Source organism: Diabrotica virgifera, chromosome 1 (assembly GCF_917563875.1).
Source record: "Diabrotica virgifera virgifera chromosome 1, PGI_DIABVI_V3a".
Lineage (NCBI taxonomy): Eukaryota > Metazoa > Arthropoda > Insecta > Coleoptera > Chrysomelidae > Diabrotica > Diabrotica virgifera.
This window is the reverse complement of record NC_065443.1, coordinates 213,580,098-213,599,268: the sequence shown is the minus strand read 5'-3', so window position 1 is coordinate 213,599,268 and position 19,171 is coordinate 213,580,098. Positions and strand designations below refer to the sequence as shown.

Sequence of the window (19,171 nt, the reverse complement as noted above, 5' to 3'; positions counted from 1 at the left end):
ATAGCAGCATTCCGCGGGTTTTTCATATTTAGAGGTCCAGTGACTATGAAACAATAAAACCCCGTTATCGTTGTAGTTCCTTTCTAAAATACATATTCAATTGCCTATTATTTGATTTTAAGTTATTAACTATTGGTTTTCACTTTAATGTGTGCAGTATATATAACTGTTTGATCGAAATGACAAGCTAAATGTTTAAATTGGTTCTTCGTTCGGCTAATGTTTTGGTTGATTGTTAATCAGGGAGAATTAACTTGTCTATTTTTAATTGTAGTCTAAGCTGATTTTTCGATCCTAACTTTGTGTTTCCTCTTTTTTTATTTTTTACCATATTTATATGTTTTTGAATAATATACCAAATTAGATAATAAATTAACATTTAAACGAAATGAATATATTTTATTATATCACATCAATATATTATACATCGCTTTTTAGATCAACCATCACGACCCATTATTTGTAAAATGGCTTGGAAACATCTATCAAAATTAATAGCTTTAACTTCGGCAGGTAGGAGACCTTGAGGTGCGCCACATCTTCTAAATTCTGCCTGGCGGCCCTTGTCATCAGTAACAGCTGCAATGTGTAGCTCATACGGACCAGGGATAATGTCTCCATTCAGATCCATATATCCCAATCTACGATGAACACAAAGAACTTGCCTGCCAGTACCAGGGGTTATGATCCCAAGTTTAACGTTTGTGAGTTCATCTACTGTTGAACCTAATTCCCTTTTGCATTCACCGATGGCGTCCTGTACTCTATAATATTCAGGATAGCGAACTTGAGCCTATGGAAAAGAAAATAACTAAATAAAACTAGATTAAAATAACAAAAAAATAACAATAATATGATATGAATATAGTCTTCATTTTGATTGTTCTGTTACACATCGCTAACAATTTCTTTTATCAGTTGAAGCGATACCAACAGTTTAAACCACGGTTTAAAAGACAACGAGAGGACAAAACGAGAAAACAAGATAATGCAATGATGAAACATTTACTTAAACAACGTAGCTGCACAAGGCAAGGCTTTATTAAATGACACACCAATGTTGAGGTATCGGAAGAGATCTACGGCCGCTTACAGACAGAACCACTTTTTGAAGTCGAAGCCAACCGCAAAAAGTCGCTGGCTTGTCGCTAGTATCGGCGTTTGCTGTAGTTCTGATGGACTTCTTTTTGTAGCTAACAGCGGCGAAAAGTGTAGTCTGTACAGGCAGAATAATCATGAATTTTAGCGAAGAAACATTGCTTTTGTAGCTGTATCGGAGTTTAAAAGTGGTTTTGTGTGAAAAGAGAATCGCCACATTTTATTGAGAAGTCAGCCGTTTAAATCGGCGACAACCGACGACAGAAGCTGTAGTAGATACAGTCGACAAAACTCCTGTGTGAAAAGGAAATGCGTTTTTCATTGCTGTTAACCTTTAACTACACGCGCTGGCGTATTTTGTACGCCAGATATAAGAATTCTACTGCAAATTTATTTAAAAATTTAATTTTTGACCTTGTTTATCTCTCTAACCTATCACTGGAATGTGCTTTAAAATTTGGTTTTAGTTTCATTATAATCGGCGTTCTGGGAAGATCGTAATTTACAGTATAGTATTTGTTGTTTCCGGTGGTGGACAATATATGCCACGATTATATTAATATAAGTCGTAATATAAGTACATATTTCAATTGTTTTTTAGTTATTATTGCACAAAATATATTTTTCTTTATAAACAATACTTTTCTCCTGTAAAAAATCACATTTCAAAAACATTTGTATTAGTAATTTTATTTATCATGGAATCCAGTTATTCCATGATTCCAGTTATAAATCCCAATTGGCTTACTGGGAAGGAACTTCAAGTATTTACTGACGCCGAATAAGGTTTATAACAAACAACTACGTGTATTTTTTCAAAAAAAAAAAATAAACAAATCCGCTGTTTTTAAGTGCATTTTCTTGTGGCGTATAAAGTACGCCACGCGTGTAGTTATGTTATAACTTGATGCGCGGGTAGTTAAAGGTTAAATGAGATTTCAAGTAGCGACAGACAACCACAAACGCTCGAATTTTTGCTGCCCACTTATACTTCAAAAAGTGGTTCGTCTGTAGGCGGCCTAAGATACTAAGAGTACCTAGAGCAGAAATGCGTTTTGCATTGCTGTTAAATGACGACTTCAAGTAGCGACAGACAACCACAAACGCTCGACTCTTTGCTGCCTACTTATCCTTCAAAAGTGGTTCGTCTGCAAGCGGCCTAAGATACTAAGAATATCCAGAGCAGATTTAGGATAATAACTGGAATTAAACTAACTAACGGAATATGGAACCCAAAAATAGGAAAATAGTATAATGAAAAAGTATAGAAGAGTATCAAGGGTAAGACGATAAAAGAAATATTGGTAGAAAGGGAAAATATGAAATCAACAGCTTTTAAAACACAAAAATAAGTTAATAATAATGAAAAACATTAGTATAACGATGACTTTATATCCAATACATCGGTGCCGCCCAAAATCCCAACACCCAAAATCCCGACAGCCGAAATCCCGACGGCCAAAACACTGACACACCAGAATCCCGACAGGCCAGAATACCGACAGGCCAAAATACCGACAGGCCAAAATACCGACATGCAACATTCCTCGCATAAGTAAAAATTCCGACCACTACATTTTGTTTAGTAACAAAAATTAAAAAACAGATGGCCATAAACAAAAAAACAAGAACTAAATGTAATTATATGTTAAAAAAAACTTATTAAACCTGTCGGGATTCTGGCCTGTCGGGATTTTGGCCTGTCAGGATTGTGGCGTGTCGGGATTTTGGCCGTCGGGATTGTGGCTGTCGGGATTTTTGCTGTCGGGATTTTGGGGTAGACCCCCAATACATCAACTATCCCGCGAGAGAAAGAATATTTTGGTTCCAAAGCCAAAAAAAATCAAGCAGCAAAAAAGAACCCAACAGACCAAGTAATATATAAATACATTGAATATTAGTACTAATAATATGTAAATTGGATGAAATAAGAGTTAATGAGTCAAAATAGTAACAGTTCAGAGAAGCGCGGCATGCGGTAGCGACCACTATTTTTTTATTACGTTCGAAAAAATACTTTTCAGTCCAAAGACAATAAAGAGAAAAACGTAGGTATAGATATAAACAGAAAAAAAAAGTTAACCGAACGAATATACAACATCAAAAGCATAGTTGACGAAAGTACTTAACAATTATTCAAAAATAGATTAGATGAGAAACTAGAAATTCCTGTCCCTAAAAATATTGAACAATATACGAACTGCTAAAAAATGTTTACATGAAGCATTTGAAGCAGTGGGATACTAGGTAAAATCCAAAATAAATAGCTAAACAAACTATACTGTTGGAAGGGGCGCATACAATATTTCAGCTACAAAAGATCTGATATGAATATTACGTGGCGCGAAAATGTATTTTCATGTTGATACAAAACACAATTCTAGTTTTATTTTAAAATATTTTTTCATAATATTTGCCCAATTTGAAGTAAAACTCGCCACAAAAGAGTAACTTTGATACAGTTTGAATATTGAAACTCTTTTGTGGCGCGTTTACTTAAAATTTAGCAAATATTATGAAAAAATCTTTTAAAATAAAGCTAGAATTTTGTTTTGCATCAAAATGAAAATACATTTTCGCGCCACGTAATATTCATATCAGATCTTTTGTAGCTGGAATATTGTATGCGCCACTCATTTTTACGGCGTGTAGCGGTTTTTTATTCTTGTATCAGGAGTTTTTCAAAGTTATTTAAAACTAAATGTATGAAGTTGAATGCAATGTTTCTCGATTACACGTTAAGCTTTATAAATGGTCGCCTTTGTCGCATTATCTCCCAAATGATCTAGTGTACATCGAATGTACACTTGATTTTTTTTCTATTCGAAATATATTGAAAAAAAATTTGGGATGGCCAGCAAATGAACTCGGATTGCCCGTTGCCAGATCAAATTAGCGTCGTAACTACTACAACTACATAAACCATTTAGGGAATAATCGTTAATTGGATTATACTTTTGTAGATTAATAACTTCTAAACGGCTTAACCGATTTTGTTCACTAAACATGAGTTTGAAACGTATTGACAAGTAGTATCTTATGCATCTAAGGTCAAGTATGATAACTGAAGCTATTACAGGAATTATTAAGCTTGAAAAATCGTTTTTCCCATAAGAAATAGATTTGATCATACTTATAAAGCCTATAACTTAAAAATTCGAATTTTCCCTGATATAAGGTATACACTATTAGATTCGTCTAGAGTCCTTCTACAAACGCTCAGTTATTGGCGTAATTCCTAGGTTGAAATTTTTAGTAACTGTCGAAAAACCAAAATTTCCAAAGTATAGTTTTTCAGTTTTTTGGCTATACTGAACCGTGTGTATGTCTGATCCTGATAGCTTAGACACCATTTGAAAGCTTTAATCAACGCTATTGATTTGGTGTATTTACTGTTCTCCTGTCTCTTCTTGAACCGAAGATATATGTATGTATACACCGTTCTTAGGCGTCAACGCCCTTCGGTAGGGATCTATGGAGGAGTATCACCAAGCCGGAAGCCCTTATCCCTTCCCGTACCGCTCCTCCATAGGTCGATCAGACGCCAGTTTATTCCAGACCAAGCCGTAGACTCTATTGAGTTTTATACTACGGCGTTGGCCTTTTATAAATTTCATGACCTAGCTGAGGCTCGAACCAGCGACCGCAAATCGCAAATCCACTAAACTTGTCGATCGACTGAGCCCCAGCTAACTGGACCGTCAAGACCGACACCGAAGATATATACCGCCAAAAAATATGCCGTTTTGTACCTACCAAGTCCTATAGCGAACTTATAGGTAGTCAAAACTCACAAACTATACCGGTTCTCAATCGGCCCTCACCCCCTCTTCGAACACAGAAAAAAAATTCAGATCGGTTTAACTTTTCCACACACATTCATACATACATACATATCCACAAACATTTTCCCTTTTTTAAATAAAAATTGACTTATATTTCTGAGCTCGGTAACTTTTGAACGGTATAACCGATTTTCAAAATTAGACATGTGTTAGAAAGGTAATGATCGCTTCTATTAGAAACCGCTAAGGTCGGAGTTAAATTTTCGAAGTTTTTGGGAGTTTTGGGACGAGAACCAAAAACAGACCCTAAATAGGAAGGGCCGTAAAATCCACACCCTTGGTCCAAAATGGATGGTTGACATATGAATGGGCGAGTCTTTTCCTAAACTTTAAGATGGGAGTTGGTCCAATTTTCAATTCAGTCAGATTTATAAAATCGAAAATTTCGTGTATATACAGTGCTAGTCAAAAGTCCGTACCCCCCTCGTATCTTTTGAATGGTTATACCTATAATAGTGAAATTTGGAGGGAGGAAATAAACGGACGTAAGCTTCTAAACTAGTCAAAGCAGCGCAACGCACTAATGGGGTCTTGCTCTTACACTTCTGATTTTTATATTCACGGGGCAGTTAAATCTATATTTTTATTCGAAGTACCTAAGTTACCATCGTCAGAAAATAAGTCAAGTATTACGTTTGCAAAGTTCGTTGATATAAAGATGTTATGCTGTTATAGCCTTTAGTTATTTTTGTGTAGTTACATTTTCTGAAGGTGTCTGTTATTTGTTTGATTTTTTGTGGGTATTGAAAGATTCATGTTTTGCAAATAGTAATTTTGCTTCCCAACAGTTTTTAATTAACCATTTGTTTTTAGCCGCTCTTATTTTCTTATTATTTCGTTTATTTATTTCTTTATAGTGACTTAAATTATTGTTTACATTTCTCCTTTCGTCCCGTGGCTAAACCGAAATTTTTTCTATACAAATCACTGTCTTGTTGAAAATAAGTAGTATTAACTGCGCAAAATGTTAGTAGCTCGATCCTAGCTGATACATTCATTTTGGGTTTTGTTATCAGTGTATCACCCCTCTCTAATTTGCTCTTATTATTATTAAGTTTCTCTCAATAGCACATTATTGAACAAGCTGGTGATATGGAAACTAACTATCATATTGTTGGAATTGTATTCATTTTACTTATACATGCGACAATAAAAGAATTTCAAATCCTGTTATTTAGTAATTAATTTTTAATAAAAAACAGAAACATCAAAGAAAGTATAATTGTGTATAACATCGGCGTCGTATTTTGTAGTAAGAACTTGCGTGATTAATATATAATTTATATTAAAAATACTGAAAAGCATTCATCGGATAATTAAGGACCGGTAAAGCTATTTCGCATGATACACAAAATGTTACCGGTAGAATGGACTCAAGCATATATGACATCAAAACATAAAAAAGAGAATAGAGAAAACTGCGAAAAGTATCGAACAATCAGCATTATATCGTCTATGGGCAGACTCTAGGGAAAGACCATAAAGGAAAAATTAGAAATAGATATAGAGGAGAAAATCTGAGAAGACCAGGCAGGTTTCGCAACGAAGAAAGCATGCTTAGATCACATTTACACAGTCGAACCACTAATAGAGATACGTCCAAATAATGTGTCAAAAGTAGTGACAAAAAAAACGCCCATCTGCCTCTTGTTGATCTTAAGAAGGCCTATGACTCGCTATCTAGAAGCAAGATATGGGAAGCAATGGAAGACATCGAAGTTCCACGAATATTAATAAAAGCAGTAAAAGAACTTTACAAGAATAAACAGTAGCTATCAGAACGCGCAATAGAATATGCAGTCGTATCGGAAACGTGCTATTACTACTTATCTGAGATTTAAGAAAATCAAATCAGCTTAAATTCTCTGGATTACATATAAAATTTTACTTACTTACTTAAGCCGTCCTCTGGTACCTTACGGTGTCGAGGTAAGTGGAGAAATCAGACGTCTCCATGCCTTTCGGTCAGTAGCTAGTCTCTCGCCACCCAATATTTCTTTTTGCCCAAGCCTTTCCAATATCCGCGTTCCACGTTCTTGCTGGCCTACCTCTTCGTCGTTTGTTGTCGGATGCCGCTTTCTATACCCTCTTTACAGTTCTACCTTCATTCATTCTCGCCATATGTCCGAGCCACGATAACTGTTTCGTTTCAAGTCTGTCTAAGGTCCTTCCAATACCGCACCTTTCACGTATGTCTTCATTTTTTAAGATCACGTCTGGTCACCGCGGATACCGCACGTAAATATCGCATTTCGCATGCCTGAATTTTACTACGGATGTTGTCGTTCACTGTCCACGTTTCACTACCGTAGAGTAGCACCGGCTCGTATATATTTTCAAATACTTTCATTTTTGTTCTCAGGCTTACCTCTTTCTTTCTAATAAAACTTTTATTTAGTGCATAGTATAACTTTGTTGCACTCATTACCCTGCTGTTTATTTCTGGTTCGATGTTTCCTTGTCCATTAATTGTTGATTAGATACTTGAAGTGCACTACTTGTGTAATGGTCTCATTATTCAGCTTTACATTTATATTTTCTTGAGTTCTCGATATTACTAAAGCTTCTGTTTTTTCAATATTTATTGTCGTCCCAAATTTCTTAATAGCTTCATTCCAAACATTCACATTTACTTGCAAGTCTTTTTCTGATTTAGCCACAATTACAAGGTCATCGGCATATATCAACTCTGACGCGTATACTTGTTGATTGTTGAAGTTTGTACATCTTGACCCTAGTTCTCTTTACCTTACCCCTGCATTCTTTTGCAATTTCGTCCATTAGAGTGGTGAATAACAAAGGACTTAGAAACCACCTTGTCTTACACCTGTCCTTGTGTAGAATTCTAGAGATGAGCGGTTGTTGGTTCTTTCATTATTACGTGTACATTTATATAAACTCTTTATTGCTTGAATTAGCTTCGGTTTTACATTTCTACGGTTTAATATTTCCCAAAGCTTGTTAGGTGGCGCCCGATCAAATGCTTTTTCCAAGTCCACAAAACAGAGAGAGAACTTACTGTTATGCTCTAGGGCTTTTTCTGATAACTATCTCACCGTGGATATGAGATCGGTTGTACCTCACCCTGTCATAAAGGCGCATTGTCTGTCATCCAGTATGGCCTCGATATTTTCTCTGAGCTTTTTCTCTAGTATTATTTCGTAGATTTTACTAGCAACTACCAACAATGATATTCCCCTGTAGTTATAACACTCATGTTCACCACCTTTTTTTGTGTAATGGTAGAATAGTTACATCCAATTAGTCATGCATCCGGTATGCCAAAAGCTCCTTATGAATTTCCATTGTAATTGTAACCCTTCTCCTTCTATATATTTAATTAGCTCAGCCTTAATATTATCCTGCACTGCAGCCTTACCATTTTTTAATTTTAATATGGCTTCCCTGAATTCTTGGTATATCATGTCATGATCATCTTGTTGTTCATTTAAATTGTACTCCTCCGTGTCATTCACTTTTTTGTTGTTGTCTCCCATTAATAATTCCATAAAATGTTCTCGCCATCTTTCGGTAATCTCTTCATTTTTTAATAATATGTTACCATTTTTGTCCTCTAAACTTGTTGATCCGTTTAATTTCTTTTGTCTTAGATTTTTTTTAAATATAAAATTATATTTAAACTTAAAATTTAGTCACATAATGTCGAGAGTAATAATCGAGTCCAATGCTGCTTCCAGTGCACATGTTATATTTACTATCGATAAACTGTAAAAAAATCTCTTTGCGAATGAATTAATTTTTCTCTTAAGTTATAATATGATGAATATTATTAATAATAATATACAAAGGTGACATAGACGAATGTGTAAATACTCTTTTTCTTATATCTCTATTATTTACATAATAATACTTAATAGGTATGTTTGATTACTTTTACCCTTTTATGGAGCAAAATAATTTACAGTACATTAAAAAATATGAATTATGATTTGTGGTTTCAGCTTTGTGCCTCTATAATAATAGTAGGGGAGGAAAGTATGCTAAATTTGCAGTTACTCAAGCGTTATGGGGACCTATTGGGTTGTGAAGATTAGGCCCTAAAACCAACAAAAATTAAGTAAAGTTTTCCATTTAAGTGGGGACTTCCATTTTCTAATCTTATTTTCCATTTCCAAGTATCGTTTTTTCCGATTATAGCTCCATCTATTCATAATTCTAAAAAATGTCTTGAATAAAAGTTACATATTTTTACGTAAGGAATCCAAATCTGCAATAAAAATGGGGGCAACTATTTAATATTTTGAAGTAACCACTTACCCCACCTCAGTGTGGGGTCGTGATTGGTGTCATTCGATAGATTTTTCAAAAATATTGAATACGTGTATTTTACAATTTTTCGATCTGGTGTTTATTTCGCGAAAAATCGCGGGGTCCCTATTTAAAATTTTAAATTTACCCCCCACCTCTCTCTGTGGGGGTCGGGTTTGGTATCATTCGATAGATTTTTAACAAATATTGAAAATGTATGTTTTTTGTTTTTCGATCTGACGTTTATTTCTCGAAATATTCGTTTTTTTCTTGTGAAACTCTCTGACTAACCCATTTCCGTACGCGCCATCAAGTGAGGATTCGGGCTAGCTTTAGGTACTACACTGAAGATTTGCTTTAAGATATAAAACAGAGATGTTGGATAAGGAAATTATACAAACGAGGAAGAAAATGAGACCTGTTAATACAAAAATTGAAGGCAACTAGTTAAGAACGCTGGAAATAGAATCATATGAAAAGTACGATACGTAGAGAAGAATAGGGCGCCACCTCAAGACAGACAGCTTGACATTTTTGAAGTAATGGACAACAAGAAGCAAATGATACTTGATACAATTACCTGAAATAAAAAAAAATCATCAATATTTATCTTGTATTTTTATATTATATACTGGTCAGTAGAAAACTGAAATAAAAATCCAAATAGCATCCACAAATATATTATTAGTAAATACTATTTAACAATTTACAATACAATACAATGAATTATACATATAAAGATATTTGTGAGATAAACAGTAGTGATGGAGGTTGAGAAAATCTAGAACCCAACGGTCACGCCAGAATAAATACTCTGGTTAATGTGTTGAGGTAAAATTAGAAGAGAGAAGTTATTGAAGATATTAAGAGAGAAGGACTTAGCTCAGAAGAAACAAATAAAACTGTCGGAGAGATACAAACCCTCAAGTGAAGATTCAGGCTTACTTTACTACACTGAAGATTGGCTTTGAGATAAAAAAAAAATATGGGATAATGAAATGATATAAACGAGGAAGAAAATGAGACCTTTTAATACAAAAAATTAATTCGACTAGATGAGATCACAGGAAATAGAATAATATGAAAGGGACGATAAGTAGGGAAGAATAGGGCGCCAACTCAAAAATATTTGAGATACAATGACCTGGAATACAAAACTCAATATTTACCGTGTATTCCTATATTATATACTGGTCAGTAGAAACTGAAAAAAAAATTAAAATAGTAACAACAAATATATTATAATATATATTAATTAATATATTATAATAATTATTACTAAATACTATTTAACAATTTACAATGCATCAATTATACATATAAATATATTTATGAGATAAACAGTAGAGATGGGGGTTGAGAAAATCTAGAACCTGACAGTTGAAATTTCTTGAGGGGTATTATTAATTTTAATTAAATTAATTTAATCAGTGCGTAAATGCTAGAAAACCGTCAGATTTTTTAAATATACACTGTTCTGCATGCACTTATCGCACAACTTATTGTATCTTAATCTGACGATTTCGAGTTTTTCTAAGGATAGATTTTTTTCTGGTCCCCCTTAACGAACATCTCTGTATTAATGGTAGGGATACATTTACAGGGTACAAGGTTTCTCTCCATGTCATAATCTGACGCGCTCGAGTAACTGCGAAAATCCCCGCTTGGGCTCCCCTACCATAATAAAATATAAAAATAAAAGTCACAGAACCAAAAGATTGTGACTTTTTTTGTAGCTGGAAAGCTACATTCCCAATTTGAGATACAGCGTTTTTTATCTAAGGTGTGAGGTGTGAGGTGATAAGGTACTATGTAGCTAAGGTGTAAAGTAAGATAGAAATCAGATTATCAAATGTTTTATTTATATTTATTTATAGTAAAATGTCATTAAAAATCTCAAACATATTAAAGGAAACTAAGGGGACATATAAACTTTTGTCATTAAAAATCTCAAACATATTAAAGGAAACTAAGGGGACATATAAACTTTTCAATCCAAAAATATTAGAAATAAGCCCCCAGTAAAAGAAATGTGTAAGCTTGATTATAGATAATAAAAACAATTATTATTTTTAGTCAAACATAATCTTATTTCGCATTTAATGTAGTAGGGGAGGAAAGTATGCTAAATTTGCAGTTACTCGAGGGCTAGGGGGACCAACTAGGTTGTGAAGATTAGGTCCTAAAACCAAAAAAACTTAAGTAAAGTTGTCCATTTTATTGGGGACTTTCCATTTTTTAATTTAATTTTCCATTTCCAACAATCGTTTTTTCCGATTATAGAGCCATGTATGGTCCCTATTAAATATTTTAAAGTAACACCCCACCTCATCTCCGTGGGGGGTCGTCATTTATGTCATTCGATAGATTTTTCAAAAATATTCAATACGTATATTATATATAATATCGATGGTTAAGAGCGCAGATATAGTATGCCCAAATATCTTAATTGTTGAGGAGAACGTTTTGAAGTTTTCGCGTAACTTTTTGTTTGATACTACTGATATACCGATATATCATAATGTTTGGGTAATAAGTTCGGGTATCATTATTAGCTTAATGTAGATATTTTTTAAAATATTTTGTATTATTGGGTTAAAAAATATTTTTTTTGAAAATGTGTATGGACATACAACATAAGGGTTGTTACTGCATGTCCGGACAAATAATATTTACAGCCATGATAAGTTTGATCGCGTGAGCACTAATATTGTATGTCCCAAAACATACTATGTTTGTGCACTTCCAAACGGACATAAAATATCTGTGCAAGTCGGTTTTTAGTACAAATAGGAAATACTATATTTTGGCAAGGCTGTTTAACCCAATTACAATCATTCTGGACTTACAATAATTATGCAGAACATTCATATGACCCTACTGAATATTTTTATAATGTTATCTTAAAATCAGCAAAAAGTGGACATACTATATCTGTGCTCTTAACCATCGATATATAATATATAATATATAATATATAATATATAATATATAATATATAATATATAATATATAATATATAATATATTATATATTATATATTATATATTATATATTATATATTATATATTATATATTATTATATTATATATTATATATAATATATAATATATAATATATAATATATAATATATAATATATAATATATAATATATATAATACCTCTCTCCGTGGGGGTCGTGTTTAGTATCATTCGATAGATTTAAAAAAATATTGAACACGTAATTTTTTTTGGTTTTTGATCGGACGTTTATTTCTCGAAATATTCGCTTTTTTCTTGTGAAACTTTGTGACTCACCCATTTCCTTACGCCCCGCTCAAACCGTCAGATTTTTTAAATATACACTGTTCTGCATGTACTTAACTTACCTTATCTTAATCTGACGATATCAAGTTTTTCTAAGGATAGATTTTTTTTGAACCCCCCTTAACGAACTCCCCTGGATTAAGATGCAATATATTATGGTAGGGGTACATTTACAGGGTACAAGGTTTCTCCCCATATCATAATCTGACGCACTCGAGTAACTGCAAAAATCCCCGCTTGGACTCCCCTACTATAGGAGAGTCAATGTAGATAAAAAAAAATGCAATGTTTCGGAAAAAATCAAACAAGGTTATATTTTTCCAAAACCTTTTTTGGTAGTTTATAAATACGTTAAAATAAAAAGTTCTTCTCACAGATTTAGCCGCTAATTGTTTATTATGGTAGGGAAGCCCAAGTGGGGATTTTTGCAGTAACTCGAGCCCTCGTCAGATTATTACATGGGGAGAAACCTTGTACCCTGTAAATGTACCTGTACCATATATTAGCTCTTAATACAGGGGAGTTCGTTAATGGGGGTCGGAAAAGAATATATCCTTAGAAACTCGAAATCGTCAGATTAAGATAATAGTTGAAAGACTGATAATCAGTTGATTGAAGTTGATTGTCAGTCAACTACTCCTCTCCAAATGTAATGGTTGGGTTTAATACCCATACCATTATCAAAATTTTATGTGTTTGTACTGTTTAAGTGACTCTTTTTCATGTATTTATTAATTTTTCATCATCCGGAGTTGCACAGCAGACAATTGAAACATCAGATCTAAATATTGTAATGCAATTTTAACATCTAATATCCAATGTTCAACACGATGCGCAGAACTCTAAGTAGTGGTACCTCTTTTTTATTCATTGACCGAAGATGACATTTTTCTCGAAAGTGCTTAGCTAAGGATAACAAAATACATTTACACACTTCAATATACGCATTTTCTCCACTTCGTTTATAAATTAAGATAAGGTAAGTTAAGTACATGCAAAATAGTGTATATTTCAAAAGTCTGACGATTTGAGCGGGGCTCAGGAAATGGGAGAGTCACAAAGATTCACAAAAAAGCGAATATTTCGCGAAATGAACGTCAGATCGAAAAACTAAAAATTACGTGCTCAAGATTTTTCAAAAATATATCGAATGATACCAAACACGACCCCCAACGGAGAGGGGTGGGGGTAAATTTAAAATTTTAAATACGAACCCCGCGATATTTCGCGAAATGAACATCAGATCGAAAAACTGAAAAATACACGTATTTAATATTTTTGAAAAATCTATCGGATGACACCAAATACTACTTTAAAATATAAATAGCAGCCCCTATTTTTTTATTGGAGATTTGGATTCCTTGCTTAAAAATAACTAACTTTTATTCGAGATATTTCTTCAAATTACGGATAAATGGCGCTATAATCGGAAAGAACGATTTTTGGAAATAGAAAATTAACTAAAAAAATGGAAAGTCCCCCACTTTATGAAAAACTTCTTCTTTTTTTTTATAGATATGACTCTGTCTGTTTTTTCAATGTGCCTCTAGTAAGTTGTCGTTCCATCGTTTTCGTGGTCTTCCCACTGATCATCTTCCTATTGGGGAACCGTCTTTCGCTGTCCTGACTACCCTATTTGTTGTCATTCGGCTTATGTGGTCATTCCATTCTATTCTTCTATTTCTTACCCAGTTATTAATGTTATCCACCTTGCATCTCCGTCGTATATCTGTACTTAGCACAATCAGACAATTCCACAATATCTTACAATTTACAAATACAGAGTACAAATAATACAATCTTACAATTTAATAATACAGATTCAAAAATGCTTAAAAGTTAACGACAAACAAGTTATGTGATAAAATAACCGTTGCCCTACCCAAAACGGACGCCTATGACCGGTAGTAGAAATTCAGAATGAATGGAATCAATTTATCTCTGGAAGTTAAATATGCGTACCATTTTTGATTTTCTAAATAGAAGCGTTCTTGAGGTATTTAAGAAAAACTAAATACAAGACGCCACCTTCAAAGAGCTCTATCTCCCTTAGGAAGTATTTTCGGACTAGATGAATTGGGTAAAATTATCTTAAAATTATCTGAGGAATCTCCTGTCTTCGTTTGTTGGTAGAGTTTCTGGGCACCCTGTATATGTGTGTTTATTGACTATAATACAGCTTTCGATAAAGTACGACATGAACAATTAATGTATATCTTAAAATCAAAGAAAATAGACTACAATGACTTCAGGATCAAATCTAATTTATACTAAAAGTAGGCTAGCAAAAGTACGTGTTAATGAACAGCTGCCAGGGCAAATTTAAACTAGACGTGGGGTGAGACAGGGATACCTATTGTCACCTAAAAACAGATTCTCTTGAGAGTGAGACAGCTGGAATAAATGTAAACGGAGTTCCCCCTAGATTTGCGGATGATACTCTCATCTTAGCCGAAAATTTTAAAGATCTTCAGAGACTTGGTGAACAGAAAAGCAATATGTAGCCAGGAATGGGTACGGGCTAACAATGAACATCAAGAAGACAAAATGTTTGAGAATATGTATCTAAAACGCAAATAAATAACGAGAATCTCCTCATAATCTGAACCAATGTCAAGCGAGTAGACCAATTTGCATATCTTATAAGAATGATCAACTCCACAAATCATTACTTTCAGGAAATTAAAATTAAGAATAATTAAGAATAGAAAAGGCTGGAACTAATTCTAACCAAATGAGGACACTGCTCTGCACAAGAGATCTGAAGTTAGAGCATAGAGTAAGATTGGCTGGGTGCTAGAGTTTCTTGACTTTGACTTTGTGTTATAAAATGGAAGCTTGGACCTTGATTCATATGTCAACCGTTCATTTTGGTCCAAGGGTGTGGATTTTACGTCCCTTCCTATTTCGGCTGTATGTATGTATGTATGTATGTATGTATGTATGTATGTATGTATGTATGTATGTATGTATGTATGTATGTATGTATGTATGTATGTATGTATGTATGTATGTATGTATGTATGTATGTATGTATGTATGTATGTATGTATGTATGTATGTATGTATGTATGTATATATGTATGTATGTATGTATGTATGTATGTATGTATGTATGTATGTATGTATGTATGTATGTATGTATGTATGTATGTATGTATGTATGTATGTATGTATGTATGTATGTATGTATGTATGTATGTATGTATGTATGTATGTATGTATGTATGTATGTATGTATGTATGTATGTATGTATGTATGTATGTATGTATGTATGTATGTATGTATGTATGTATGTATGTATGTATGTATGTATGTATGTATGTATGTATGTATGTATGTATGTATGTATGTATGTATGTATGTATGTATGTATGTATGTATGTATGTATGTATGTATGTATGTATGTATGTATGTATGTATGTATGTATGTATGTATGTATGTATGTATGTATGTATGTATGTATGTATGTATGTATGTATGTATGTATGTATGTATGTATATATGTATGTATGTATGTATGTATGTATGTATGTATGTATGTAGGTATGTATGTATGTATGTATGTATGTATGTATGTATGTATGTATGTATGTATGTATGTGTGTATTAATTATTTTGATTAATTACTTAATTATTTTATTTATTACTTATGTAAAAAAAACCAAAATTAAATTAAAATTTCTAATAAACTTTATTCTCAGGGCTATTTTAATAGTAATGCATTACCTTAGATTTGTGGCTTCTAGTATCTCTAGTTGCTTACTTCTTCCAGGGACAAAATAGGGAAATTAAACACATTCGATGAAATATAAATGTTATAAATATTGTTTATCTACTCTATGTCATATTATGTATAAATTTTTAGTTTGTGAAAACTGTTATTATAGATAGCAGTGCGCGAAGGGTTTAAAGTGTGCGTGAAGTAACAATGTATTTTAAATGGGATATATTTTTTCGCACACTTTCAATGGGTTTTTGGCATACTTCATATAATCCAATATCCTTAACTTTCGCGTTGTCATGGTGATGACAATATGAGCAATAACTTACAACACAATTTTTAACGGTTTTGTGGTTTGAAAGTAGTTAGGATTTTTAAATGTCAAAGTTCTAAAAATTGTAGAATAGAAATGAATTCCAGTGACGAAGAGTTACAGTTTTTTATTTGTTTATCGTAGATAAAATATTGTATGAAACTGTGCGTGAAGTACGTTTTGCGAACTTACGCGATGTATAGCACTCGCTCCGGTGTCGCTCGTGCTCTAAAAATCGCGTGCGTTCGCAAAAAGCGTACTTCACGAACTGCTTTAAAAATTGTACTAAAATTCAATTCTGTTGCAACTCTTTCTCATCTAATAAATTAAGCTTTAATTCTGATATCTCCTAAAAGAAATCGAATCAGAAATTTTTTCAGACAAGAGCGGTCTCACCACATGGACTAATGAGAGATAAAACAGTAATAGACAAAATTCCAACAAAATTATGTATTGTAAATTTTAAAGCAAAAACTCTTCCTAAATACAGGGTGCCCATAAACTCTCCTGACAAACGAAGACCGGAGTTTCTTCAGATAATTTTAAGACAATTTAATCCAATTCACCTAGTCCCAAAATTCTTCCTAAGGAACCTTAGAGCTCTTTGAACATGGCGTCTTGTACTTAGTTTTTTTTAATACCTCCAGAACGCTTCTATTTAGAAAAACGAAAACTGGTAAATATTTATCTTCCAGAGATGAATCGATTTCATCAGTTGCGAATTTCTAGTACCAGTCATAGGCGTCCCTTTTGGGCAGGGCAACGGTTATTTTACCGCATAACTTTTTTGTCTTTAACTTATAAGCATTTTTGACAACATATCATTAAATTACGAGGTACTCTAGTATTAAAACATACTCTTGATTCAGGTAGGTAGGATATATTATTTTCTAGTAAAATCGATTTGAAAATTTTTTGTTTTTTGAAGTTGAAAAAAATTTTGAAAAGAAATTTTGTAATTTTGAAATTTTTTTGAAAGTTTTTTTCAAACTCGAAAAACGAAAATATTTTCGAATCGATTTTTCTTAAAAATGGTATGTCCTACCGATTTAAAGCAAGAGTACCTTTTAGTGCTAAAATACCTCATAATTTACTAATCCAGTATTAAGGATACTTAAAAATAAAACAAAAAAAAGTTATGCGATAAAATAACCGTTGCCCTACCCAAAAACGGATACTTATAGTAGTATTCGCGCTGTATAATCTGAAAGTATTCAGAGTAAGTTTGGGATTGGTTTCCAAGGCGCAGGCGTCAACGTTATCCTGAACATGTTCAGGATTTTTCGCTCCACGAACAATTTTCGGATTCGTAATGTAATGACGGGTTGCATACACTAAGGTTAGAAAAGGAAGCCTTTTCTTGTCCCTTTCTTATTTCGAAATCAATGTCAACAAAAAATGCAATTGCAACAAATTTGTATGTCAACAAAGAGAAAGAGAATAACAGCAAAGGCAAATGATTAACTTTCTATTCAATACCTTTCTTAGAAGTTAGAAATTTGATTAGCGTCTTTATTATTTCGACAATATAATTTGGTATTTCCACGCCGAAATCCGGCTTAAATTTTTGTAGAGAGTAAAAGATTGTTGAGTTACTTGGAAATTGCAGCTTGTTTTTTAGATACAAAAATTACCTTTAACTTCCTGGGGGTTGAACATTATCTGAAGGAAGGAATAATTTAGTAAAGCAATAATTTCCAATTTTGATATACCTATACATATGTATTGAATTTGATAGGTTGTGGCATTTTGTTGTGGTTTATTACACCACAAAAATAATGAAATATAACAAGACACAAGAAATAGTTTCAGAATAAGTTTTATGTGTTGTTAATGTTTCATTATAATATTCAATAAGGTAATAATTTAACTCATAAATTAAACTGAAAAATAAACCACAAGAATATGTAGGTACTTATAAGCTCATCTAGATAGAAGTTAAGGAAAAACAGAGTACAATTTATTGTAATACATACTACCTTAATAGATAATTATCGAATATCGAATGAAAAGTACCTAATAAGATATTAATACTAGAAAAGGTACCTACTTATTTATAAACATACTAAATGGAAAACATTGACCAAAACAACTAAAAAAGTTTTAATATAAAAAATATTAAAATTTGTTTGAAGAATATTTAAATGATACAACACTTTACATAATTTCAAAACTTTAAAAACCAGAATCTACATTTACAAGTTGTTTAACAAAACAATATTTTTGGTTAAGAATTAGAAGGAGTAAGAACAGAATGTCAAAAAATTCTTCCCAAATATTTTGTGCGCCTGTGCGAACTTAAAATACGAAACAAAATCCTCAAACGTCGAGAGGGTATCCCGGACACGTTCAGGATCTTCTTTCTGCACTGCGCGAACACCGAATTAAAAATCCGGAGGGTGTTCAGAGGGAAAGATTCGACCTCCGCGGACGCTCGATTTTGTAATGCGCAGGCGTTCTCCCTCTGGGTACATTCAGGATGTCCAGCGCGAACAGAGCTCATGATCGGTACTAGAAATTCTCAAGTAATGGAGTCGATTCACCTCTGGCAGATAAATAGGCGTACCAGTTTTTGTTTTTCTAAATAGAAGCGCTTTGAGGGCCGGTTGTTC

At 33.0% G+C, this 19,171-nt stretch overlaps 1 protein-coding gene across 1 annotated transcript in view; it reads right to left on the bottom strand.

The window, feature by feature from the left end:
• Nucleotides 1-378: 378 nt before the first annotated feature.
• The window catches only part of LOC114325764 (uncharacterized), a 29,443-nt gene continuing 10,650 nt past the window's right edge, over nucleotides 379-19,171 (bottom strand). Inside the window, exon 3 of the mRNA XM_050647010.1 lies at nucleotides 379-793. Within this exon, the coding sequence (XP_050502967.1) occupies nucleotides 440-793 (354 nt within the window). The 3' untranslated portion in view covers nucleotides 379-439. The remainder of the gene's footprint in view (nucleotides 794-19,171) is intronic.